The sequence below is a fragment of the Canis lupus genome, chromosome 8, assembly GCF_011100685.1.
Source record: "Canis lupus familiaris isolate Mischka breed German Shepherd chromosome 8, alternate assembly UU_Cfam_GSD_1.0, whole genome shotgun sequence".
In the NCBI taxonomy this organism is placed as follows: Eukaryota; Metazoa; Chordata; class Mammalia; order Carnivora; family Canidae; genus Canis; species Canis lupus.
Window position 1 is genome coordinate 15238381 of NC_049229.1, and position 27298 is coordinate 15265678.

Below are 27298 nucleotides of genomic sequence, written 5' to 3' on the forward strand. Positions count from 1 at the left end.
CAAGGCCTCTCACACAAGCAAACCCCCTGGGGAAAGCTCTATTGATGAAGTCAGTCTACCTACTTTTCATGGTACCTACTGGTAAAAGTCGTGGCTTTATCCTCAATCATGATAGTTCATTCTAGATCCCAAAGCTGTTTCCAGGGTAAGAGCATGAGGAAAGGGCCTAGCCTGCCAACAAAGGAGACCCAGGAAGTCTTGTTTCACCCTCTGGTTCTTTTATGTTAGATTTCTAGATTTTACATCCTCAAGGGAAAAAATGCTAATATTAGAGTGAGATGCATTTTGCCTTTACAATGTCCCTGTATGCCAAATACCTACCTGTTTCAATTTGAGGTAGGAAAAAAACTATTTTTATATAATCTCAATTTTATGTAATTTCTCTGAAAGTTGAGTGCCTACTTCTTATTAAGTTGTCAATAATTTCTCTATTAAAGCAAATGTGGAAAGGCAGAAGTTTGTCCTGTTGACAAGAAGTTATAATTCTCCAAATTTTGCTAAAAGCTCTTGAATTTTTTTCCCCCTACCAATGACAGGGGACACTTTTCCTGATTTTTGTTTCTGTTAGTAATGAGAATCCCATTTCTATTTATGGCCATTTTCAAAATTGGGACTATTCAAGTAATGCACTCACAACTTACTTTTCAAGGAAACTGCTTGAGAGCTCCCGTATCGTTCCCCTCCCTGCCCTTCCCACTAGTGAATTCCCCCAGAGGGATTTATTACAGATATGAAGTGGAGAATTTAGAAACAGGGCTGATTGGTGGACCCTCCTGCTGCCACTAAAGTTTTCCTGATACCTTCTAGATGCTACTGTAGGATTATATGACTGATTCACTCCTCTCCTTGTCTGCTGGCAGCTAAATGGGAACACTGGCGAGTTGCCAGAAGGGTAGGTAGCCAACCTGCTTGCCCTTGATTGTGCCTGCCAGCTCTTTAATAACAGAAGTAGGGTCAAGTAAGTGAAATCACGAACTGAGGAGAGTATTCTGAGAATGCAAAGGCAGTTAATGTCCTTCCGAGCCTCAGATGGCTGGCAACCCTTGGCAGAGTAATCTATGATTTGTGGCACCTGACCCTTCCACTGTGACTGTTATCTGTGTATTCACTAGAAACATATTTACAGAATCTCTCCATTAGCAAAGATGCCTTATGTGTGATTACCCAATTGTCATGGTCACACTAGGGTTTTGATACAGTTCCTATTCACAAATGAAAAACTGCCCTAAACTAGCACACAGGATTGATTTAAAGCAGAGATCTTCAATCTATAGATCAAGACTCCTTTGGGTAGATCTCAAAGAGATTATCACGGTCTTGCTCCCCCTTCTTCCTTACCCCAGGAGCATATTCCCACCCCCCACCCGGCCCCAACCAAGGCAAGATAGCATCTCCTTTATTCCTTTGAATACTGATTGCTCAATAAAGTGAAGAATAATCAGCTATTAGAATTATCCAAAAAGATGAGCCTGTTTAAAATATACTCCACCCCAGAAAATATCGGAAGAGACCACCCCTTGCTTAAACTCGTTAGCATTGCTCACATCTATATAGTACTTAGCCTCAGAAAAGTACTTTCTCCTCATTTAAAATGTTTTAATCACAAAGGCAGACGGAGTGAGGTCGTAGGCTGGCTTTCTTTCATTCTCATGGAATCAAATACAAAGAACATTTAAAAATTTTTCCTCTGATACAAGTGACAATGAGAACACTTGCTATCAAAAAGTTTATTGGAAAGTTTAAAAGGGGGCATCACCCTTTCCCCCTCAAATAAACCGCACTGAGCCCTCCTGTGCCAGAAAATTGCTCTAGTTCACATCCTATGTTGGCTCCCACCTAAGCATTAACTGATAAAGTCGAAGCAAGTATTTTGGGGGAACCGAATCAAACTCACCAGGAGCAAGTAAGTGGCTATGAATCAAAATAGAAACCGGTAACCCAGAGCCATTAGCATCATGTGTCTCCCCAATGAGATTTTCCGGAAAAAAACATAAGTAACAAAGTCGCACCAGATAAATAAACGAAGGCGATAAACTCACCACACATCAAGCAATAGCACTAGGGTGACCTGACTTGACAGTCACCGCAGGCGACCCTTAAGAACTGCGTCGGGGTTAAATGCCCTGAGAACTGCCGAGATCCCGACGACCCGGCCACGACCCGCAGGGCCGCCAGCGCGGCGACGAGAGGCTGGGGGCCGGCCCCCCGCGCTCCGGCCCGGACCTGCCGCCCGGACTCAGGCCGCCCGAGGCGCGACGCCCGCCGGCCGGGTCCCCAGGCGGAGCCGCAGGGACCCCTAGGGCAGCTCCGGGACGCACCGGCCGGCGGGCGCGCTGCCCACGCCGTCTCGGCGGCCGCCCTGCGGTGGGGCTCGCGCCGGGAGCGGTCGCGGGAACTCCGCGGCTGGAAGGCAGTCGCCGGACCGAGGCCCATGGCCCGAGCCCGCGCAGGCCGCGTGGCCGGCGAGCGTGAGACAGCTCGGCGCGGGAGCGGGGACCGAGGCGCCCCGTCGGGGACATGCGGACTCGCAGCGGGGAGTCCTCTCGACGCGTCTCTTCCCAGGCGACCTGAATTCAACCCCTAAGAAGATGCTCCAGGCATTAGCGAGGAACAGGGGAAGAAGAGGAAGAGGAAGCAAAAGAAGAAGAAGGAGAAGAAAGAAGAAGAAGAAGAAGAAGAAGAAGAAGAAGAAGAAGAAGAAAAAGAAGAAAAAGAAGAAAAGAATTATTTAAATGAGGGACGGGCGGGAGGAGTAGGAGGAAACCTTACAGAAAAGAAATCCCCATTACCACCAAAACCGTTTCTGAGAAGTCCTGAGGTTTTTACGCCTGGAGATTTCACTTTAAAGGCTGGGGGAAAAAAAATATTCCACTGCTTTTAATTGAAGTAAACAAAGTGCAACAAATCCTAACTCAAATATGATTGCAGTGAGATTAGGGTCTAATTGCTTAGGGTTCAGGTGGAATCTGCGGGCTAAATCCTACAGGGCCAATCTGAATTTCACAATCATTCTGTCAAAAGGAGAGCGATGAGAGCCCACACGCTTCCTAACAAGTCATTTTTAACAGTTACAAGCTTCGCACAAAGACCACACAGGGCGCCTAAGAGATGCAAATCTAATCCCTGGTCATTCTACAGGCCTTCAACAAAGATGTGCTAAACCCTAATAGAAAAGAAATCAGTTCTCTGTCACCAGCCCCTAGTAAAATCTATTAGAGAATGGACAGAGCCTCATCTACAGCAGTTGCTGCAAAGGTTAAGGACAAGTACAAATAAGAGGGACCCAGTTTTGTTTTCCGTGTGAAATATCGGGAGAAGCTAACCCCAAATGAGTGACGGGATTCGATCCGTGGCTTCGCATTCATTTGAACGCTAGAAAAAAGTAAACACACACATTAGGACTTTTGAAGACTCCGTTTCTGAATTTAGGAGACATGAAACAAATTCCCCTCAAAGTTGAAATCCTTGCCTCCGAAATTATCGAAGGCCATAAAGGGGAAAGAGAGGAGAAGGCGCGGGCCCTCGAGGGAGGATCCGGGCTCGAGGAACAGGCCGGGCCGCCTTGCGCTGCAGCACCTGCTGCTCCCGAGGAAAGCCCGACGGCAGAGCCGCAGCCAGGTGCGGACCCGGGGCGCGCGCGGCCTCTCGCCGCTGGCACCTCTCGCCGCCGCCGCGGCCCTCCGTCCCCGGATAGATGGCACTGGGCCCGGGTCCCTCTCCTTGACCTCACCCTGGGGCTCCGCGGGGGGAATCAGGGGCTTCACGGGTCGGGAAGCGGCCCACATGTGCCCTTCACCAACCAAACGAGGCCCAGGCTAACACCTGCGTCTTGCCGGGGTACAGAAGGGTTAATGTGTTGCAGCTCACATGTGTCAGAGAGCGTGCGAGACTCTTAAGAAAGTAAGGGCTCCGGGGCTCCAGGCCCCTGGGAGACTGAGCCCCGAGCCGGCGGGGCCCGGGGCGGGGCGGGGCGGGGCGGGGCGGGGAGCGGACCTGGAGGGCTGTGCGCGCTGGGGGCGAGGGGCTCCCTTCTCCGCGGAACGGACCCCGCGGCGGGCAAAGCCGCTCCCTCCCGCGCCGCCGCAGTCGCGGGGCCCAGAGGCTGGGAACGTCCCGGCGAGCGCGACCCGCCCGGGGAGCCGACGGGGGGAGCGAGCCCGGCTCCGCGGAGCGCTCTCCGGGGCAGACGCGGCCCCGCCCGCCTGGGGAGCCGCGGAGGGCAGCGGCTCAGGGCCGGGCGCGGAGGGCCGGGGGCGGGCTCGGCTGAGTCCCCGCGGAATCGCCCAGCCTTTCTCGCAGGCAGCGGAGGCTCCTCCACGTGGTACCTCCTTCGAGGCCGCGCTGGCGGGGACAAAAGAGGGCGCTGTCCAACAGCCAGGGTCGGAAAAGACCCAGGGCCTCCCCTTTTTCTGAAGTTCCTTTTCCAACTGCACGGAGGAGGGGTGGGGCGCTTGGGCGGAAAGAAAGGATTTTTGCCTATTTTCCCGGAAGTTTCCGGAAACCACTAGTTCTACTTCCCCAGGCTCCCCTGAATTTTTTTTTCCTCTCCGAGGTGTGGAGCCCGAATGGCCAGGCAGGAGCTTGGGGAGCGAATAACAGTCCCTGGTCCCTCGGCTCCCTAGCCCTTTCGTCTGCTCTGGCAGAAAGTCTCTATTCTTGAGGACTGGCAGGAGGAAAGAAAGAGGTTGCTTGATTCGCCTCTCGGTTCAGAGAAGACCACCATATACACGTCTTCTGCGTCCTCCTCATCCCCTTCTGGGCCTGTCAGGCCACGTGTGCGCGTTAGGTGGGCGCCGTATTCCTTCCTCCGCCTCTACCGACATTAGTTGAATTTCTCTGCGCGGCTGCTTCTCTTTGCTTCTGTCAGGTTTCTCGGCAGTCCTCTGGTAGGCTGACCTTGGTGGTCCACTGGTCCTTGTACTACTCCCCCCACCCCCACAACGGGCCTCCCATATGGGCTTTCCTGGCTTTCACTCTATATGGCTCAGCACTTCCACTTTGCCTGTTTTTCCTTTTAGTACCGACATTAGGAAAATGATACCGAATTGCCTGGGAAGTGAGACTGCAGCCAGGAGGCTGGAATTGGACAGGCAAGCACGCAAAACATAGGCACTGAAATGAAGAAATAGAAAACGAGTGCAGTGAAGTAACAAATAAAAAGTAGATGATAGAGTCGCAGCACACTATAAATCCAAGAATATCATGCTCCTGCGGGTGACCTTTCAGTCCTAATGAAGGTGTCCCACATTTACCTTGGGAGACAGGGCTGGGGCTCCCTGAGGAAGGCAGGCTAAGTTTCTTCTCCGTGATTGGGAGTGCTCCTGAAGACGTGTGCCAGCAATCCCCAGCCTGTGTGTTCTTGGTCCCCAGGGACGTCCTGAAGTGTGGGAAGGAATCACTACTACACATCAGCCACCACTCCTAGAAATGGCCACATGGTCACCCTGTCCCTATGGAGCTGTCAGGTGGCTGGAACTTCCTGCCCTGGAAGCCTGCTCTGGCTCTCTGCTGCTTTGGGACACATTCCTATGCACCCCCTCTGCCAAGACTAGGCTGGGCCCTGTCCTAGCCTGAGTGAGCTAGCTCACCTTCACGCTAGTGGATTGGGTCCTGCTGGTCCCAGTCTCACCCACACCTCCTATCAGTTGTAGTTCGGTCCTCCTCGTGGTTTGCAGAAATAGGGAGCTTGGAGACGCCCTGTTGTAGGAGGCCTGCCTGACCGTACCCCTCCACTCAGGATGGCTTAATGCCTCAGGACCACTCACTTGCTTAACCACACAGAATGAATTCTAGAGAGGGGGAAAAAAAATCTAGTGAGTTTACAGCTGGTGTGTGTGTGTGTGTGTGTGTGTGTGTGTGTGCTCGCGCGCACATGAAGGGTGTCTTTAGATCTTTGTGGTCTCTATAACTTGACATCTGTTAAAGAGAACACTGGGGCTTTTAGGAAGAGTTTTGCAGAAAATTGAGCAAGCTGGCAGGAGCTGTGCAAAATCCGCCCCCCGCCCATCTATTGGTTTTCCTTAGATCTTTCCAGAGGTGAAAATGCTTTGCAAGGACGTTTAAAAACATAACGCCTGCCTAAGAGGCACTAACTTGAGGAGGTTAATAGATTATCCCCTTTCAAAATAAAAATGAAATCGGCAGGAAGTACATACTATTATTAGACTGACTTTCTTTCTACCAGAAAGTTCGTTAGATGTTCCTATGTGAGCAGAGACGGAATCTGTTTTCTGTAGGGAAACTCCTCGGAAAAACAGCAGCAGTTCGCTGGCTTTGTTTGCTTTTGCTTATTTGTCTAAAGAAAGATCGTGTTTTCAGATCTTTTTTTTCTTTCTTTCTTTCTAAAATCCCATTCAAGCTAGGGTTTGAATAATCATCTTGACCCAGTGAACTAATTCTCTATGTATTTTGGGGTCAAACTTAACGGGAAATTTCGACTCATCCGCACATCAGATTTAGCGTGGTCTCCAGAAGGGGCTGGGGGCTGGGGGCTGGGGGCTGGGGGCTGCGGGCAGACCGCTCAGAGCCGAGGTTGCTCCGGGCGGGAACTGAGAAAGGGCTGGAGAGTCACCTGCTAGCCTGGCGGGGGGGGAGGGGGAGGACGGGGGAGGGAGGAGGGGGGACGGGGGGGCGGCGTCGCGAGGCTGGGTGCGAGCAGAGTGCGGCGGGGGCTGCGCGCGGGACGGGAGACCTCGGGTGGGCGGGGTGAAGCCTGGCCCTGGGGTTGGCGGAGGCGGAGGCGGCGGGGCGGCGGGGCGGGGGGGGGGGACGAAGGGGTGGGGAGTTCAGTGGCCGCGGGCGGAGGGCGGAGGTCGCGTACTTCTGCTTCTCTTGGTTCTGGAACTGAAACTTTCTGGGACGAGAGGACGTAAAATAGCTCAAGAGTTTAAGTGCCCGCACTTCCAGCGGAGTCCCCTGACAACAGACTTGAGACCGTGGGGCCTCTAGGGGCCCTTAGGTCTTTGGCGGCGCAACCGGGAGGCTTTGGTCAAACTCTGCGACCCGGCCCCGCAGACGCCCTGCTGGCCCCGAAACACCCCGGCAGGGCTTCGCGACTCCAACCCGCGAAATTTTAGCCCCGAGCAACTCTTCTGGCGGCCCTTCCTTTAAAAACAAGTTTGAATTTTATATCAAATTTTGTACCCGTGTACTCTTCACTAAATGACTATTAACCAGCACGGAGGAGAAGCACAAAGGTGATTTCTCTCTCACCTTTCTTGCTGTTTCTCTCCCCTCTCTAACCACGGAGTCTCAATTTTCTAAGCAATTAAGCTATATATACAACAGGAATATTCGATTTCAAATGCATGGGGACTAAAGATTGATGCATGCGGTCTGAGGCTAGAAGAAAATATTTAGTGCTTGCCTGTAGAGTCTGTCACCCATCATCTGCTCGGAAAGCGCTCTGTATCTTTCAGCGTGTCCGGCTCTTATGATTGCAAATGGCCCTGTTTTCAAATGGAAATAAGACTTGCAAACTGATTATGTGTATTGAATCGGAATCACTCCCTAGATCCTCTTGTTTAAAATGTATTGAGAAAAGGATGATGGCTGCAGACCTCTGTAACCGGCTCCCTCTCTTCTCAGGGAGGTCGATCTATTTTGCAACTTTTTGCCATTTGAGCTTGTTTCAGCTAGATAATTACGTTCCCATTGTGTTATCTGCCCAACCCAGAGATAGTACACACTGCCTTTCAGCCGGTTCCCCTGCCATCTCCACTAGCACCAACCCTTAAAAATCACACACACAGCACATACTTATCCATCCGTCCCAATGCTTGGACCCAAAGCCTGGCTATAACCAGCATGACTCAGCTGTCACAAACGCTAACAGAACTCCACACACTTTCACCAGGCGGCTGTTCCTCTTCTCTCCCTTCCTCTCCTTTCCAGTCCCGTCTCCTTCCCTCTCTTCTCTTTTGTGCGGAACCACATACACACAACCCTCCAGCTTCCACAGACACCCAGCCAACAGAATCTAAGTATTTAGCCATGGGGAGAATTTTCAGCAACTAATGTTGGATGGGTGCAGCATTCTAGTTTTTAGAAAACATTCATAGAGGAAGGTTAATGTCAACTGTTCAGGATGCATGAAGCTTCTTGTATGCTACCATAGATCTCAAAGATATTCCCTTTATCCTTATCCAGTGCTAGATTATGACTGTGGGTGAGTTGGCTTTTTGTGGAATATTTGCAAAGAATCTGCCATTTGATTTCAGTGTAAAGCCAGTGAAGTGCACATGGATACCTGAGCTTTCCCTGCTATGGGAGTTGTAGATACGATACACTGCAGTACTTCCAAAGTTTACTCCACCTAGGCCTCAGCCTCAGCGGTCCAACCAGGAAAGCAACCAACGTTTCAGTTCGTAGTGCAGGTTGGTGAGTATTCATGAACTAGCTACAACTTCGGTCTGCCCTGGCAAGGGGCGGGGATGTATGCTCCGTGCACGCCTTTGGTGAAAGGGTTGCAATTCTTTCTGAAGCACACTCAGAAGGGGGTGGGGGGGGAGAAGCCGGCCCAGCCTAGCTCGGCACCCCCCCCCCCCCCTCATTTAGTCCCCACCCAGAAAAACGGCGCCTTGCAGACCTCAAGGCACCGTCGAGTGGCGAGGCGGGGAGAGAGGTTTAATCCTCTTTGGCTTCAGAGTCTCCTCTGAAAAAGCCGGTCGCTCCAAACCTGTCTAGAAACCCAGTGCTCCGGAGGCGCCTGCAGGGACCCTAACCATGCCGGGTTTGCTGTATACACCGGCACAGCCAGATTTGTTAAACCATTGACCTGTTCTCCCAGGTTAGCACAGAGGGAGCCGCCGGCTCAGAGGAAGCTGCTCTCAGTCCTCTTCGTGTCATTACGGTAATTCCCAGGTTTACATCTGCGCGCGCGCACTCAGCTGCGTGTGTGCTGGGGAGATCAGGTAAAGCGGTCGCGCGCGGACCAAATAAACCCTTGTTTTCCTAGAGCTTTGGCCACCTTCTGGCAGTAGTGAGAGGGAGAATGCTAGGCAAGGTGGAGGCCCTACTATTGTGGATGATTCTTCCACAGACGGTTCCCCTGCATAGGGACTGGGGAAAGGTATCCAAGGACACTTTTCATTGCCTGACATCTCTGGTTTGGTAGAAGTAACACCATAAACAATCACCGAAAACCCGAGAAATGCAACCTTTAACCCTCTACCAACAGCCTGGTGTTATTGACAATTTCATCTGGCAATCAAAGACAGGACTCCTGGAAATGTCGGAAATGGGGAGAGGGAGGAGAAAAGTTTGTCTTTTTTCTTGTCGTCGGACTACACTCAGACCTGCCCCTCTCATTTCCACTACGCTGTGAAGACCAGAATAGGAGGGATGTTTGCTATAAATGAGGGGCAGAAACATTTCCATTTGATTTTGTTAGCTGGCCCATAGTGTTCATACCGACAATATCTGTTAGTGGATAATGTAGGTGTGGCAAATGACAATTTTTGTTATAGATTGCTTCAAGAAGTCTCAGCTACTTGTGTCTCTGAGAGCACATTTATTTTCTTTAAGCACAAAATTTAATATTTCCCCCAAATATAATTGGTTCTCCAGAATTTCAAGAGAAAATAAATTAATATTCCAATTTACAGTAGACAAAACTAAAAAAAAAAGTTTTTCTTTACTTGATTTTTAAAGGGACACTCGGTTTCTTCGGCGTCTTAATTGTGGTAATGAATGCATTCAACTCTCTTGCATCTAGTAGGTTCAGTAAGATCCTCTACGAAGAGAATCCTACATTAAATCTCTTCTTTTTGAATATCTTATAAAATAGGTATATGAGATAGATATACATGCATATACTTTTATAATACATACAGAGACAGGTGTCTGTATGCATCCATTTATACCTACAAATGGAGTGGTCAGAATCAGATGTGAATGTCATCTTGAAGGAAAGAGTCCTCTTTAACAAGACCTATTGCTTGCAATTATTTCCATATCAAGCAGAGTAATAATAATAATAAATTTACATTGCAGTGCCCTGCAAATAACTTAAAAAGAAATAAAACAAGAAAATGGATTTAAATCTCATCCTTTCCAAAACTTCATTACAACTCATAATAACAAAGACAATAAATGTTTATGAAGCAGAGACCAAATGGGAAACATCAGATGAGAAGCCTGGGGCTGTGCCTAGATGCCCTCCAAGTAGGGCATTAGGTCACTATCAGAGAGAAACACAGCCTGCCACTTCAGCTGTGGCTTCAGATGAGGCAAAAAACTGTGCTGTCAAGTTGCTGAGCCTGCTCCTCCTCTGCTCCTTTGAGAAAAATCAAGTTGAGAAACACAACTACACGGGAAGAGGGAGCATGCAGACCTTGGGCCTCCTTTTCAATGAAACACATTCTTTCCACTACTCTTATCCATACCCAATGCCTCCAGCCACTTGGGTGGACAAACTCGCCACAGAGGGTGATTGGGGATAGGACCCTCCTTCCAGAAACTACTGCCCAAAGAAGCACAAGAAAATTTTCTGTGCTGCAAGTTGAGGCAGGAGCCCAAATCGAGCCCCACAGAGGGTCACTTGGTGCCAAAAAGAACCCAATTGCACAACCACAAGCACACCAGTCAGGAGGTCAGGGAGGGCCAGAGGAAGGTGGTGCCCAGCATCTCTTAAGAGGAACCTGGCTGAGCAAGGAAAACATTCAGGATCATGCCCCCAATATTCATCTCTGTCACTTTCCTTCCATTCTAAAAGAAAGACGCATTTGAAACAAACAAGCCAGCAAACCATGCCTAAGAGCCGTATCATCTCAGATTCACATTTCCCAACAGGCTTTCTAGTTCTCCACAAATAATATCCCCGCTCAGTCTGCTCCCCGCTCTAATAATTGGGGGAGGGGGTGAGCGATGTCTAGAGAGACTGGAGACATTCGATCAGAATTCAAGGCAGCTTCTCACAACTCTCTTGTTTATAGAAAATGAATGTCTGCCTGGCTTGCTTTTAGTTCTGGAAAGGGGTCAGTCTTTATCAGCACGGTTCACACAGATCCTGGATTTTTTTTCCCTTATCTTAAATTGACCCGCTTTTAAGATAAAGACATAATAGAGAAAGCATTGACCTTACCTGGTCCCTAATGAGTTGGAAGTCAGAAAACCCCGCTCTCATTTCCTCTTATCTCGAGTCGCCTGAGAAGAGACTCGCGCTACCTTTTGTGCACGCCTGGAGATAGCCCCTCACCGACGCGCTTACGCGGGAGAGCGCGCTCCCAGGGCGTGCGGCCCCAAAGTCTCAGAATTCCTCCCTGGGGTCTCAAGATCGGAGACCTCCAGGCCAGCCCAGGGCTCACCCTGCCCCCAGGAGGATTTAAAATCCCTTGGAAGGCTCCCGAGCTTGTCTTCCCCTTTGAAAGGCCAAGTCCTAGGCGGCGAGAAGACCAGGCTCCCGCCAGGCCCGGGGCCTGGAGCGCGCGGGGCCTCCTCCGCCTCCAGGAGCAGGTGCTCCGAGCGAGAAATCGCGCCTTCGGCTCGGGCCTGGGTCTGATTTCACTCGCGGGCCCCAAGCTTCCTCCCTCGGGGCCAGCCCCTATCCCAGAGCCGCTGCCCCGGCTGCTGAGGCATTCCCTGCCCCCACCCGCCTCCCGGCCTTGAGGGCTCCCGCTGTACCCACAAGTGTCTCTGTTGGGGGCGGCGGCAGCCCCGACTCCCTTCTGCCCGGCTCAGCGCATCTCTGTCCCGCTCTTCTCGCCTTCCCTGAACCCAGCCCAGGCCCCGGCCCGGCCGACTGAGAGGGCGGCTTTCCTCCCTCCGCGACGCACAGCTCCGGGCTCCCCGGCTGGGGCGGGGGTGGTGTGCTGCTTTGGGATGCTAAACATCAAACAAGCCAAGCCTGGGGTTTCAGGCCCCGAAGCCACTAGAGCCGCTCTCCAGCGCTCTCGAGAAAGTCCCCGTGTTTACTTGGCAGGATGGGGGTGGGGGAGAGGAGGAGGAGGATGCTATCCGCAAAATCTCCCCCACTCTCCGCAGCCCTGGGGGCTTGGGGATGGGTGGGGTGCTTGGGCGGGGGTGCTCAGCTTCCCCCCCTACGTGGGGAAGCTTCTGACCCTTCCAGGGCTTCAGCGCCAGGTACATCCCCAAAAGGCTGATTTCTCTAGGCCAGAACCTGGGCCAGAGATGCTGGAAATCTAGGGGAGAAGAAATCCAGGAGAAGACGACAATCGACTTCGCAGAGGGTCACCGAGATGTGGGGTGGGGACCGACCCCAGGCTGAGGTCTTTTGATGCGTTCAGCGCGCACCTATTTCCTTATCAGAAAGCTTCAGCCTGCCTTCGAGGGCCGCTCCTGAAGCTGCTACAATCTCCCGGCCAGAAGCTGGAGTTGGTGAAGCCCGGGTGATGGATGGAGAGAAGCGGCCAAGTCTGTTAGTCTCGGTCCCAACCGCAGACCCGGCTGAACTCACTTTCCTCCCCTTCCCCGCCCCCAACAAGTAAACAGACTTCAAACTAAGCCGGCTCTAGATGGCAGGGAGAAGAATGTATTTCATAAAACTCCATCCAGCCCAAGGGTGTTAAGGCCGAGGGTGCCACAACCCACTAAAATTGTGACTCTCAGGCTCTGGCTCTGAGCTAAGATGGGGGTGGGTGGGTGGGTGGGGAGACCGCCTTGCGGCTGACCGGAACCCCGTAGGCCCACCGGCTCCAGGTCAGACTGGTGCTGGGCCTGGGGCAGGTTAAGTGGAAGCTCCCATCGCCAGGGAACTGAGACCTTAGAGCAAACATCTCCCAGCCAAGCCCTGGTGGAGCTGTGATTTGATCACCTACATACCCTGTCCCAGGACCAGGGTTGCTCATTTCAACACAAGTGTTCAAACTTTACTGATTTTTGCATGTTTTCCAAAATGTGAGGCCTGCTGAGATTTTCCCCAACCAGCACACTCTGTAGACCCAAGCTACCATCCTCAGATTCTCTGAGTCTCTTCTGGGTATTGGAAACCATATCTCAGCAGCCAGATCCCTGGGGAAGAAGCCCACCCTGGCCCCTACTTCTAAGGCACCAGGGGCGAGGAGCCTTTAGAAAGTCAACAAAGAGGGATTGCTGGTCTGGAGCAAGGCCTTGGCCTGGGCAATTTCCCTCACAAGTTCCTAGGGGTGGGATTAGGTGAAAGTTGGGTGAAAAGAGAGATGGAGACAGAATAAGATGAAAAGAGAGGAAGAAAAATGAAGAGAGGCAAGAAAGGAAAAAGAAAGATGAAATTCTAGGCATGAAGCGAGTACATGCCAAGTATGAATCAATCCCACACAAACACTTTCAGGCTAAGGGGGACCCACTCGGCCACTTTTGCTAGGTAGGTATATCGAAGGTGACACGGAGCGGGCAACAACCCATCTAGGGACTATGATTTCTTTCTGTCCAGAACCACTCCTTCCTCCTCCCCTCCCCAGGGCAACCCTGAGAGTTCCCGAACAACCACCTCTAGGCACCAAAGAGACCGGGAAATTTGAAGTGAGGAAGAAAGATCGAAGATGATTTCTTTTTGCTGGCGTGGCAGGGTGGCAGGGGCAGCGAGAAGTAGGGAGCTGGGAACAGGAGAAAGATTCCTTACTACGAAGATACTTAGGAGCCCCCGAGATGGAAACCGATGGAACAAAGAGAGAAGCCCAGGTTCCAAAGTCCTGCTTTCGGTGGCCCCAGGCCAGTAGCCAAGTCAAAAAATATCCCAAGGCCGGAAAGACCCTGAGAGGCTGGGGATCCATGTGTAGCCTTGTTTGTGAATAGCAGTTTTAGACTGGAAATGAGACCCAGATAGACTTGCCCACGTTTGAAAACAGCCTCCCACAGAAATTCTAATTCCGATGAGGCTCTGCAGCAGATTAGAAATAAGGATTGGTGTTGAAATCTATAGGGACCATCCATCTGTTCAGTAAAAATGGTCCCTCATTCAGGATTATTTAAAATGTATGTTATTTAAAACATTTTAAAGTTTTAATCGTTGACTAAGCTGCATAAGACCACAGTAGACACTTCTGAGGTTTAAAAAAAAAAAAAAAGAGAGAGCCTGGCTCTGAAAACTAGTCCTTTGGTCTCTTTCTCTTCTGTTCTCCTTTTCCTTCCTGATGGAAGCAGTTTACCTTTTACCCCCTCCCTATTGCCAAGATTCAGGGCTGCTCAAGGTTTGGTTCTACTCAATTTGGAGACAGAACAAAGCTCCATTTCCCTGTGGGACAAGGACTCTGGGCCCAGCTCCTTAGCTGGTTTAGGATCCTTTCAGCTCCCAAACAATTCCAATCCCATCAGGCCAATGATGAGCCCCCCCCCCCCCCCCACACACACACCACCAAAAATGCCTTTTAAAGCCAAATCAAAATGAAACAAAAGGTGGACTTTTAATCAGAAAAAGAATCCTTTTAATTTGTATAATTTATTAGAAGCTTCTTAGGAACTATATTTAAGCCAGATATCTACATAAGTTACAACAGAAAAAGACTGACGCTGCAAATACCAAACTGCCAAATAATATACACAGATTTGTCAACGCCCATAAAAAATATGATGGGCTAGGGATGGGGACTGGGTTTCGTTTGTTTGTTTGTTTTTACAACAAAATGTACAGATTACTAAAAACTAGGTGTGTAGTCCAACTTTTGACAGCGTTTTACAGCTACAAGTTCACATCAAACATAAAACAATTTTAGCCAGGGCTCTTCCCGGGGCTGAGCCTGGGCGGCCAGAGGGCGCTGGGAGGGGGCATTTCCTTTGTGTCAATGACATGTGGGTCCCATCGTAGAGTCTTTCCTCTCCCCAGCCCCCATCTCCCCTTCAAAAGAAATCCTGGTATTTACAAGCGAGTCCGCCTTGCTGGCACAGTGTACCCAGAGTGAAGTTTGCGAGCTTTAAGAGTCCAGAGCCGTATCCTCGTAGAGCCCTCTCCAAACTGCACCCTGCCTGAGCGAGGGAAACCCATTTCAATCACCTAAAAGACACCCCCAGAAGCTGTTTTTGTTATGTCCTTCTCTGTTTAAAGACTCCTTAAAGAGTTGGATTCACTTGGTTGCTTTTGTTTTCTTTTTAAAAAAAATTCCCACAAATTTTAGAAAAAAAAAAAAAAAAAAAAGACGTCCAGCAGTTTGGCTTTTGTGATTTTTTTTTTCCCCCTTGGTCTAAACGGGACAGATTCTTAAGAAAAGTCGAAGCGCAGGGAGCGGCGAGTGGTGGGTGACGTGTGGCCGGCAGGAGGGAAAGCGATGAGGCAGCGCGCTGGGCCCGGCCCGGCCCGGTGTCCTCTCACCAGGTCCGACCATATAGCAAGGTGGAGCAGGACATGGTGCCATAGTCCGAGCCCGAGGAGTTCAGGTGGGACAGGCTGGAGACCTGGCCCTGGAGCGCCGCGGGGCTGGCGGCGTGGTGCGCCAGGTCCGGAGACTGGCCCGCGCTGCCCGGCTGGTGGCCCGGGTGTGCCCCCAGGCCGGGGCCCCCGCTGCCCACCGAGATAGCCGCGGCGGCCGCCTGGGCAGCCTGCGCCTGCTGCTGCGCCTGCTGCTGCGCGTGGCCTTGAAGGCTGCCGGCCCCCGGCGCGGGGGCGCCCGCCTGGCAGGGTTTGCCGTCTTTCACCAGCACCGGCACGGCCACGCGGCGCGGCGACTGCTGCTGCGCCTGCTGCTGCTGCGGGCACCCGGCGCCCCCGCCGCCGCCGCCGCCGCCGCTGTCCTGCTGCAGTTGCTGCTGCGCCGCCTTGTCCTTGGCTTGGCGCTTCATCTTGTAGCGGTGGTTCTGGAACCAGATTTTGACCTGCGTGGGCGTCAGGTGGATCATGCTGGCCAGGTGCTCCCGCTCCGGCGCCGACAGGTACTTCTGTTGCTTGAAGCGTCGCTCCAGCTCGTACACCTGCGCCTGGGAGAAGAGCACCCGGCGCTTCCGGCGCGGTGCGCTTGGCAGCGGGGCCATGTTCTTGCTCACGTCCCCCAGCGAGCCCAGGCCGCCCATGCCGCTCATGTTCATGCCGCTCGCCGGGCCCATGAAGCGGGAGACTGTAAGCGACAAACGCACAGCGTCGGCGGGGGCCGGGCCGGGCCGGGCCACCTCTGCCTTCCGCGCCCTTGGCCGGCCCGGCCCCCGCCGACGGCGCCCTCCTCACCTGGGCCGCCGCGGCCGGGAGCGGCCTACGCACCGCAGACGGCGCCTGCCCCGGGCCGCGCCGTCGAGGGAGTTACTGGCGGGCTCCCCGCCTGCACCCCGACTGCCTCCCTCCATCTCAGCGCTCCAGCCTGCCGGCCAAGGAGAGGGGCCGCTTCTGATCCTTTCTTGCCCAACCCTGGCCAGAGTCGTTGGGCTAGCGGGCCCCGAGCGGCGAACTGGGCCCAGACCAAGAGCCGGGGTCCCACGGTAGACCCCGACTTTTGGAGTTCGGGAGAGTGGGGTGTTCACTTTCAAAGCCTAGAGCCGCCGACGCTTTGCCTCCTGGCCGCTCTCTCCTGTCAGCCCCAGGGAGGGCACTTGTGCCGCCTACTTGGAGCCCCCTCTGAAGCCGCGCACCCTGGCACCTGCCTAGGCTGCAGAGCCGGCCGGGCGGTCCCCGAGCGTGTCTCAGTGGGGCAGCCTCCCGTCCGGCCAGGCCCGCCTCTCGGCTCCCTGCTAGCCCCCGGCTCCCTTAGGCTTGGGGGGGGCGGGCGGGAGGGCGATCCCCCGGCTCCCCGAGGTCTCCTGCGCGGAGCGGAGCCGAGCTGCCAGTCGGCCGCATGGGGAGACGCGGATACTAGCACCTGCCCGCAAGACCCCAAGAGTCCCGCCTGGGACCCCTCAGGCCAGCAGCGGGGGGAACCCCAGCTCCCGCCCCTGCTCCCTGGCGCGGCTGCCGGGCCGCCCGCCGGGACGCCCAGTGCGCAGCCGGAGGCGCGGCGCCCTCGGGGCTGCTCTCCCGGCGCCTCCCGCCCCCAGCCCGCGGCCCGGCGGTGGGGCGGCCTCACTTACTGGCGGGGAAGCGCGGGTCTGGGTTGGCGCCGTACCATCCGGGGCCCGAGGCGCTGTTCCGCATGGTGTCCTGGTAGGGCGGCAGCTCGCTCATGTTGCCCAGGTTGCCGTTGCAGTAGCCCCCCACGGCGGAGTGCGAGAGCTGGGGCACCCCCGCCGCCGTCATGTGGTAGGCGGCGGTGACGGCGCCGTGGTGCCCCACGGCGTGCTGCTGCATGGCCGCGGCCGGCGGAGCCGCCTGGCCCTGCCTGTACGCCGCCAGCGGAGCCCCGAGGCCGCCGCCCTCCATGCCCACTTTCTTGTAGCTTTCCTCCAGGGGACTCAAGATGTCAGACACTGAGAACGGAGTCGTGTGCTTTGGACTCATCGACATGATTCGGCGGCGGCTGGAGGAGGAAGGAAGAGGAGGAAAAAAAAGGGAGAGGGGGAAGGCGAAGCCTCGCTGCTTTTTTTTTCTCCCTTTGCCAAATATTCTGGTGTTACCTTAACGCCGATCTTGTTGGATGTACACGTAACCGAGTGGACCGAGTCCGCCTTAATTGGCTTGAGTGGAGGCTCGGGGGCTGCCTCGCGTTTGTTTTAGCCCGGCGCCAGGTTTTAGGCAGCCACCAGAGGCGGGGCGTAAGCGCTAAAGCAACAAGACAATAGAAGCCTACATCTTGCCCGAGATAATTAGCTTACATGCTGATGACAAGGTAAACACCTTTAAGTTTCACTTGTCAGGATTTTTAAGTCTCAAAAAGGGAGAGAGAGAGAGAGAGAGAGAGAGAGAGAGAGGCAGAGACGCGACCCAAAGCATTTCTTTTCCCCCTCCCCCGGACACCCCCACCCCATTTTTTGTGGGGTGCGGGCGGCGCGCAGGGGGTGGGGGGAGACGGGGGAGGGAAAGGAGGAGGGAACCCAGGGAGGGGAGGGCAAGAGGTGGGGTGAGGAGTAGCCGAGGAGGAGGGATGGTGGGGAGGAAGGAAGGTGAATGCTGCTTTGCAACCAACTTTCCGAGTTACAAAGTGAACCACTTTCCAGTGCAGCCGGGGATCCCGGGCGGGGACAAGTCTTTAGAGGGAGGGGGCCAAGGGACGGGGTAGGGGTTTCACCTGAGCCTGCCGGGGCTGCTCCTCCCTCCCGCCGCGGCCTCCCAGCCCCGCGCCTTCCCACTGCCTCCGGACCACATCGGGCTTCGAGGCGCCGAGCCCCAGTCGCCACCAAACGAGCTCGCGAGTCTGGGGACGAACCCTGGGGCCGCACTGTTGGTCTGCGGGTCTGTCCGTCTGTCTGCCTCTTCTGCCGCCGTCAGAGGGACACCTCTGCTCCCCGCCCCCTTTCCCCCTACCCGAGAGAGAATCCCAGCGGGCGGAGGGGACGCTGAGCAAGGGATCGGCTGCCTCCGAGAGGCTGTCCCAGATCCCCGCGTCCCCCTCCCCCCACCTCAGGGTCTTCTCAGCGGTCCAGGGCCCCCTGCATCACGCCCCCCCCCCCACCCCACACGCGGTTCCCTTTCCCCACCCCCATTCCCGGCCAAGGCAAGCACGCTACTGGCCTCCAGTGCTGGGAAGCTGGGGTGGGGGCTGGGGGGCACTAACCCAGGGCCATTGCTGAAATTGCCCCACCTCGAACAAACCTGGTGTCCCCGACCCTCGCCCATCGCCCGGACACGCGGGGTTCTGGGGCTGGAGCTGACTTTCCGAGGACATCACAGCCCCAGCACCCGAGCCCAGAGCCACGCTGTTTTCCCCTCTGATGCTTCAGGGAGGGCGCGGGCAGGGAGCGTCGTGAGTACCCGCCCGCCTGTTGCCGGGCGGAACTGAGCCTGAGCCCCGGCGGGACCAGCTGGCCGGGAGGGGGCGAATCCCGAGGCGCGAGCAGCCCAGCGGGCGGGAGGCTGGGCTGAGGCTCGCCTCCGCCCGGAGCTCAGCCATGCAAAAGTGCACTTGCTTCCCCGGGAATAACCAAATATCTTTGTTTAAAGTGGCGGCGTAAATGGCCAGTCGCTTTGTGGCCACGCTGGATATTAGTAGATGAGGATCATTCTGCTTCAATTGGGCGCCTCTCATCCGGCGAGCAAGAAACTGCTTAGGAGGAAGTGGGTTTCCTGTCTGCGCGTTCCCAGGCTTCAAGTGTGAGCCCCGCGCCTTGAGGGTCCTTGGGCGCCTGGAGAGGGGGAGCTGTGGGCTGTCGCTCCCCGGCCGGGCGAGAGGCACCCGCGGTGCTGCTCCGGCCAGGCCCCGGGCCTCCAGCCCAGCGAACTACGTCGTCGCGCCCTGCGTGGCGCAGAGATCCCGAGACCCACTTCGACTTTCCTTCCTTGGATTCTAAATATTTTGCTGTTTGGGTTCGGTTTTTGAGTCCTTTTAGCCTCCTCTCTGCGCTAGGGGCTGGGAGGGTGGAGCTCTCCCTGGCCAGGCTAGGGCCTCCAAGACACTGCGGGCACCAGTTAAGGAGGCTTCTCGAATTTGTTTTCTGTTTTCACGTTTTGCTTCCCCTCCTTGTAGAGAAGGAGTTCCCAATGATGAACAGACACTTTTGTGAACGATTTAATTCAGATTAGGCACCTTTTTCATTAACAGTGGTTGCAGTAAGGAAAGTTGTTTTATTAGCTTTTTACTTTAACATTTCAGTTGTCTCCTCGAGAAGTGCCCTGTACTCCCGCAATACAAAGCCAACTTCTATACTAACATTCACGTTGCTCACCACTTCTGTCGCTTATGAGGACAGAGAAAGCCCAGGGCACCTCCTTCCTCCCGCTGGACCCACGTTTTCAGGCAGCTCCCTCGTTCACTTTGGGGCAGATAACCCTGCATCTGAGCACAGAGACCTGCCTGTCGGTTGTACTGGAAAAGACTAGCACCAAACCGGTTCCTTGCCCTTTTACCAAGGGGCTCGTGTGGACCGCGCTCTCAGGATGATTCAGGAGCGGTCATCTGAGCTTGCAGTTGTGAGGATGTGAGGTCTGAGCCCAGGGAGCAAGGAGGGAAGAGGACGCTGGGCTCAAGTGAACCGTCGAGAGCGGTCCAAAGGGAATACAGATCCCGTCTGCAGGCAGCCCTGGCCCCCGGGCTTGTTCTTTGACTGGGGCCTTAATGATAAGGTGGGGTGGGTTTCCCAGTCTCCCGTCTTCTTCCTCTTTCTCCCTCTCCGTTATTTCATAGTATTGGTAAGTATAAGAAACACCATGTATAGATTGCCGTACCTGTCGCCCAGTCTCGACACCATTTAGAAATGGAGGGAATTCTTCATGAGATTTCTCTGAGATTCAAATAAGATCAGACACATAAAAACACTTTGAAAGCTTTGGAAAAATTTTAATTTTCATTGCCAGAGCTCGAGATATCTGTATTGTCCTCATTAGCACAGCCTCCCCCCCCCACCCGCCCCCCGCCGCCTTTAAGGCCTTGAATCTAAGTGGAGGAAAGAGTTAGGTGCATCTTCCACAGTCCCTGAGCCTCGGCCTTCGTCCCTCGGCAGCTTTCCAGCCCCGTGGCAAGCTCCGGGTGCACGTGGCTAGCAGCTCCCCATCCCCACCCACACCCACACCCCCACCCACACCCCCACCGCCAGCCTGGCAGACCTGACCGTGACCCCCAGCTCCGCCGCAGTCTCGGCTTAGAGCAGAAGCCCTAGCTGGGGTTGGGGGGGGCGGTGCCCGGCTGTGGCTGCTGCTCCACCCAAACCCCCTCCCCACCCTCTGCAACCAAGATTATGCTGCAACCTCCCACCGCAGGCACAGGACGACCATGTCTGGGCCTTTGCGTCACCTGCCACCCCCCTCACCCCCGCAGCACCTCTTTTATCTCTACCCCTTTCTCTCTCTCTCTCTCTCTCTCTGTCTCTCATACACACACACACACACACACCCCGTCCCACGCTATTTGCCAGATGTGCTGCACTGCCAAGAAGAATAAGCCTGAAGACTAAGACGTCTAGCCCGGCAGGTGGGGGGAGGACTGCTATCTCTCTCTGAGCTTGTCCAAGCAGAGGCCTTGAGGGTCCCTCCCCTGGCCCCAACACCTCTTCCTAAACAGAGTGTCCTTTCGTTTAGTTGCTTCCGGGAGTCATCTTAAGTAGGGTGACCCCAGTTAAACTAGTTAACTTCTTCATGATTGCAGGGAATACTTGGAAATCATGAGTTCCCCTCATAGGAGTCTGGTGTCTTGAGTAACTCTCCCTGGTGGAGTGGCTCAGGGGTTTCCAGTTTGAGCTTCTCAAGGAGCTTCCCCTGGTGGGGCCACACCTGGCCACCTTAATCCTGGCCACACTGCTTTGCTTTCTGCAGCTTGGCCTGGAATCTAAGGAGCCCCAGAGGCTCAGGCTAAAGCCCAGGCCAGGCTCAGGCTACCAGGAACTGCCATCAACCTTTGTTCACCACTCGTGTGGCCAAAAGGAAACACCTTTCTGTCCCTCCAGAGTCCCTTCTCTGAGAATTTAGAACAGAAGACTCATACAGAAGGCTGTATGACTCAGGGTCTGTAGTTTGGGCTGCATGAGGAATGAAAAAGTCCTCCCCAGTCCTCCCCACCACATTTTTCTAATTCTCTTCATGGTCCTTCACACCTCTTCTAGGACGGCAAGAGATTGTGTTCCCTGGTGGTGTTATTTTGCTCCGAGTTTTTTCGCAATTCGTGATTTATTCAACAAATATTTATTGAGTGCTGGCTCTCTTCCAGACTCTGTGCTGGGCCTAAAAATTCAGCTTTATTTGTTTTTAAAGATTTTATTTATTTATTCATAGACACACAGAGAGAGGCAGAGGGAGAAGCAGGCTCCATGCAGGGAGCCCGATGTGGGACTCTATCTCGGGTCTCCAAGATCACACCTCAGGCTGCAGGCGGGCCCCAAACCGCTGCGCCACTGGGGCTGCCCTAAAAATTCAGCTTTAAACAAGCTAGATGTGTCTCCTACACACACAGAGCTTATAAATTAACAATAAATCACCCAAATAATATGCATGCAGTTACTTTGTCACGACATTACTCTGGGATCCAGCAGAGATAGAGAAGGTGTGTGTGGCGGGGGTACAGGGGGGTTTGGCAGGGATTGGGGAAGTTCTTCACCATTCCTGTTCTTAAAGTGCTCACGGGTGGTAGGCAGAGCACTTGAGTAGAAGTCAGAAGTCCCAGGGTTCAAGCCCTGGCTTTACCATGTTTCAGTTATGTGGAATAGTTTTCCCGGGACTCCCAACATACCCTGGAGCCCCTCCCATCACAGCCAGGGTAAACTAAGGTATTGTTTACTGGCCTCCCTTCTTTAGGGTGAGAACCCATTTTATTTATCCTTCAATCTTCCCGTGCCTCAGGAAAAGTTGAATTACGGAAACAAAGCCTCTTAGCACCTGATTTCTGAGAGGCAAAAAATGGTCATAATCTCCTTTGTGTACCTTCCAGGTTGTACGAGGGAGTCCAAGTATTAAAGGATGAGATTGTGTGTGTGAGTTTGTAAAGCATAAAAATCGCTAGCACATGGAAGGAGTTCTAAATCTTGAGTTTATAGAAACTGTGATCCAGGCCTCTAATTCTGCATGAAACCCTCTGGGCCGTTGGCTGTTCCTGCACCCAGGCCGGCCGTGAGCTAGCCTTCTGCAGCCAGGGGCAGCCTAGCTGAGCTGGGCTCCCGGATGCAGGATGCGGTGCCGTCGAGGCAACGCCACTCTGGGAGAGAAAAACAGGAACGCAGCCCGGCGCGGGGGGCGGGCGCTGCTCCCCAGTTCCGAGATCCAAGGAACGGAGAGAGTCCAGAGCCCCCTCCGGAGGGCGTCTTTCTCTCCCTAAAGGATCTCACCCGAACCCGCCGTGCCTTTTTCTCAGGCAACCGAATTGAGAGCGCCTGCAAGATGTGCGCGACCCGGCGGTCTGCAGCAGGGCAGCTGTCACCAGGAGGCTTTCGCAGGCTCCGTTCCAGGGACAGGTTCCGAGCTGAGGCGCGCTCCCTCTACTGCTCGGGGCTTGGCTCCGGCGTCTGGGGTCTTGGAGGGCCACCTTCCTATTGCGGACGCTCTTCGCAAGCCGCGGCCTCCGGCAGGCCCTGGGGGCGGGGGCGGGGGCGGGGGCGGGAGGCGACGCTCGGACGTCCGAGAGCAGGCTCCAGCGTCGCCCTCTCCCAGCGCTGGCGCGCCCCCGGGGCGGAGTGGCCCCCGAGGTCGTGAGTGCGGAGGCCAGAGTCCGCCCGGGGAGGAGCAGAGTCCACCCTCCGGCCTTTGGTGTCGAAGAACCCTTTCCTCTGTCAGGGCAAGCCTCCCAGGAGGTGGACACTTGTGGTCTCGAAACCTGCCTATTTCCATGTCACACGTTTCAAGCCTGGATTCAGCTGGTGCCAAGTTATGGTCAGAGCCCCTATAGTCAGGGCGCCCCCTGGCGGAAAGGGATCTAGGGTAGCAGCGAGTTTGGGGCCTGGGTTGCGAAGTAGAGAGAAGAGGGGAAACTCAGCGCCAGCTGCACGCTTTGAAATGCGGAGAAGCCAAGACAGGGGTGGGAAGGAGGGGAGGCCGGCCTGCAACTGCGGGGAGCCCCGCGACTCCGATACACAAGCACAGCCCAAGCCCTCTGGCCAACGGGCTTGTGTTTCCCCCCGGTCCTTCGTTCCTGTTTAAATTACGAGCCTGTAAGTGAGCAGCAGAGTGGACGGCGGTGGTTCCTCCCTCCGCTGGACGGACGGGAAGCTCCCACCCTAAGGAACGGGAACACCCCGGAGGCGCGCGCAGTTCGAGGGAAACTTTTGGAGCTACCGAAGCCGAAATGACCGCTTCAGGAAGGGTCCTGGTGGCGGCGCGCTGTTCGCCCTGGGACCCGTGCAGCTGCCTCCAGCTTCCGCGCTTCCTCCCTTCCCTCTCGCAGCAGCCCGAAGCCCAGCAGGGAGCGCCCGGGGCCTATCGCGGTCGCGTCTTCCGCCGAGTCTCCCGGCAGCGCTCGGGGCTTACATTTCTCCGCTCCTCTCCCCTCTGCAATCTCCCATCCCTCCCCCGCCCCCCGACACTGGGCCCGGGCTGAGGTGCGAGGAGCAGCAGGACCGCCTCCCGGCCTCCAGCGCTCTCCGGGAGATTCCCGCGGCTTTGGGTTTTCTGGGGCTTGACCTCGGCGGGCTTCCCCGCCGCTCACCTCCCAGGACGCCGGCGCTGGCGTCGCGATCCGCAGCGCCCTCTTCCAGCCTTCCGGAGAACTGTATCCGCAGGGCCGTCCCGGGGAAGAAGGCTTTGTTCACGTCAGCCCCGCAAGACTGGTGCGGTGTTCAGGCCCTGGGAGTGGTTCATCCGCTGCGGATTTGCCCATCTAGCTATTTATTCACCATACCTTGGGCCCGACCATATGCCTGGCTGCTAATCGTTCCTCCCAGAGCCATAGAGGTGTTAGGATAGACTCTTGGGATCACCCAGCCTCCTGCACCTGCCATTTGACAAGGCTCCTGTGTAGATCAGGACTAGGGAAACTGCTGTGATATCTAAAGCTTTCCTTTAATTATACTTTCCTTTGAAATCTAGCTATAATTTCCCCCTCATATCTGACGGCAATTCCACACGTGTTTGGTGGCCAGTGTAGCAGCTTGCATTTTTTGCATGCCTGCCTGCAGAAATCAAGTGGCCCTACTGGCTGGACACAAGGGGGCTCTGCTTGCTATTGCAGAAGTAGGTGGATAGCACCTAGAAAACACGTTGGATCAAGCATACTTCTGGAACTAGTTACGCTATGAAGGGGTGCCCTCCAGCCCTCCAATTTCTGGCAGAGACTCACCCAGCCAGGCTTTCTTCCCAGTTATTCCCCCTCCTTGGACCCTTGCCAAGACTGTATCCTCTCCACCCCCTTCCTCATGTGCCTAAATTACTCTGCTTTTGTTCTTTTTCACTTAAAATATCACTTCCACTCCCATAACTAAGTCATACCCTTCTTTTAAAAACAGTCCAATTGCCTCTTCCAAAAACTGAGTATCTGGCACACAGTAGGAGCTCAATATTTTTGCAGAATAAATGGATGGATCTAGACTGCACTTGTCTATTACCGTTAATAAGACCGTTCACTCTAATTGAATGATTTCCTGATTGTTTCATATGTTTGTGTTCTCCTTTTGGCTAGACTGTTGGGTCCTTGATTTCAAGGGCTATGCCAAACACTTAGCCATGTCCCGGAAATGGGCGCAGAGCATAGCGGCATTTCATACTGTTGATCATCTCTTTCCAAAATTCGCTCATTGGCTTAAAAGTCACCACTTAGTTATGATTCTCCCCTGCATGCCCATCTCCATGGCTTCAACAGCCAACCTCTCTCCAGAGTTCTAGCCCTATATTTCCTATTGTTTACCTCCTCATATGAATGTCCACCAAACTTAACATATCCCAATCTGAACTCAAAACACTGCCCCAAGTGGCTTCTTGTTCTGTGTTCTTGATCTAGGTGAATGGCATGAAAATCTCCCCCTCCCTACAACCCCACTCTCCCCATTGGCTCTTGTATTAGTCTGCTTGGCCTTTCATAACAAAATACCAGAGACTGAGGGTTTTAAACAACAGAAATTAATTTCCTCACAGTTTTGGAAGCTGGAAAATCCAAGATCTAGGTCTTGCAGGTTCAGTTTCAGGTAGAAACTCTTCCTGGCTTCTGTCCAGCACCTTTCACTGTGTACTCACATGATGTAGAGATCTCTCTCTCTCTCTCTCTCTCTCTCTTCTTAAAAGCCACAGTCTTACTAGATTAGGGCCCCACCCTTATGACCTCATTTAACATATTTAACACTATCTCCTAACTACCCTATTTCCAGGTACGGTTACATTGAGGGTTAGGACTTCAACATATGATTTTGGGGCACAAATTCAGTCTAAACCAGCTCTTGAACAATATGCCTGAATATCATCCTTTTCCTCTTCCTCATCCAACTAGTCATAAAGTCCTATCAATTCCACATCTGAGATGTCTCCCAAATCCAGCTCCGCTTCTTCATAGCTAGTTCTTCTCTCCTTTTACTGCCTTCCAAGGCCATTCGTCATCTACTGCCTAATCATGTAGCCCTGATTTCTACCTTTAGGCTCTCTCCAGTCCAGTCTCTGGTCCTTGTCCCCAGGACAGAGTCCAACATATCTCTCCAAACTAATTTCTCCCTGCCTCACTACCTACCCCTCTACACCCTGCTCTCCAGCAAGTCTACACTTCTATTGAAGGAGGTCACTGAGAGGATGTGACTTCTGGCTGACCTGTGAGCTGAACCTGGGTGATCAGAGCATCCTCACCCCCCTCCCCTGTCCTCAGAATGAGCATTCTGCTTGCCTTCTCTGCCCCCAGAAGCTGCCCCACAGCCTTGAGATAGTGATGTGGTGTTGAGACTATCTTGATGGTATATGATTGAACCCAGTGAAGGCCTCTATATCTTAAGATTTGACAGGCTGGTGGGGAAAACTCCTCCTCTTGCAGCCTCTAGGAGAAGCCTCATAATTAAATTCACTTGCTCATTAAACTTATCACCTACTAATCTGGAGTGGTCTGCTTCTTTCTGCAATGTCATCCTACCCTCCTTTTTTGGGAGGGTTGGTTCAGATTATACTAGTAAGCTCCTGAGGTCTCAAACCAACAACTTCTCACCTTTTCATCTTATACAGCTTTATGGGGTACAACTGACATACAAGAAACTGCACATATTTACAGTATAAGATTTGAGTAAGTTTTGGGGTATATATGTACCCATGAAACCATGGCCACAGCCAAGGAAATAAACATATCTAACCCCATGAAACTTTCTCCTGATCCTTAGGAAGCACTCTCTCCTCCTCTCCCTGTACCCATCCCAGTCACTAAGCAAATATTGATCTGCTATCGGATACTACAGATAAGTCATCCCTTTCTAGTATTTTACATAAAAAAAAACTGTTTTGCACTCTATTTTGTCTGGCTCTTTATACTTAGTGTAGTTATTTTGAGATTCATCAATGTTATTACATGTATCCATAGGTTTTTTTTTTAATTGCTGAGTTGTATTCAGTTGTATGGATATACCAAAATGTGTTATACATTCAGCTGTAGATGCACATTTGGTTTATTTCCAGTTTGGGGCTATTACAAATAAAGATGCTATAAACTCTTATGTCAAGTCTTTATGAAGACATATGCTTTGATTTGTCTTGAGTAAATATGTAGGCGTAGAATAGCTTTCATGCACGACTGTCAGAGCATTCAATCATTTGTCATTAAGGATGTCAGTCATAAGCTTTATGTAGAAGCTCTTTATCAGTTTGAGAGAGTTCCTTTTATTTCTGTGTACTGACGGTTTATGTCAGAAATGGAGAGTAGGTTTTGTCCAGCACTTTTTCAGCATCCTCTAAGATGAACCTATCATTTTTAAATTTTTATTTATTTTTTCAGTTTTTTAAAAGATTTATGTATTCATGAGAGACACACACACACACAGAGAA

The 27298-nt window shown here is 53.4% G+C and overlaps 1 protein-coding gene and 1 non-coding gene across 3 annotated transcripts in view; both read right to left on the reverse strand.

Moving 5' to 3' along the window:
* LOC111096999 overlaps nucleotides 1-11870 on the reverse strand; it is a 25894-nt gene extending 14024 nt beyond the window's left edge. For both annotated transcript variants that reach the window (XR_005363143.1, XR_005363144.1), the window contains exon 1: nucleotides 11627-11870. This is a non-coding gene — a transcript (uncharacterized LOC111096999). The remainder of the gene's footprint in view (nucleotides 1-11626) is intronic.
* Nucleotides 11871-15237: 3367 nt separating this feature from the next.
* Nucleotides 15238-17293, reverse strand: NKX2-1 (NK2 homeobox 1). Its single transcript, NM_001003260.1, has 2 exons — nucleotides 16921-17293; nucleotides 15238-15980 (listed from the first exon to the last, which is right to left on the reverse strand). Exons 1-2 carry the CDS (start codon nucleotides 17291-17293, stop codon nucleotides 15238-15240), a joined length of 1116 nt encoding a protein of 371 aa, NP_001003260.1.
* Between the last annotated feature and the right edge of the window lie 10005 nt (nucleotides 17294-27298).

Bases quoted from the DNA above. Each gene is read 5' to 3' on its own strand.
- NKX2-1 (NM_001003260.1), bottom strand. From the start codon at position 17,293: ATGTCGATGAGTCCAAAGCACACGACTCCGTTCTCAGTGTCTGACATC. The intron at 15,981-16,920 runs GTAAGTGAGGCC...TGTCGCTTACAG, and splicing joins AGACCCGCGCTTCCCCGCCA to TCTCCCGCTTCATGGGCCCG.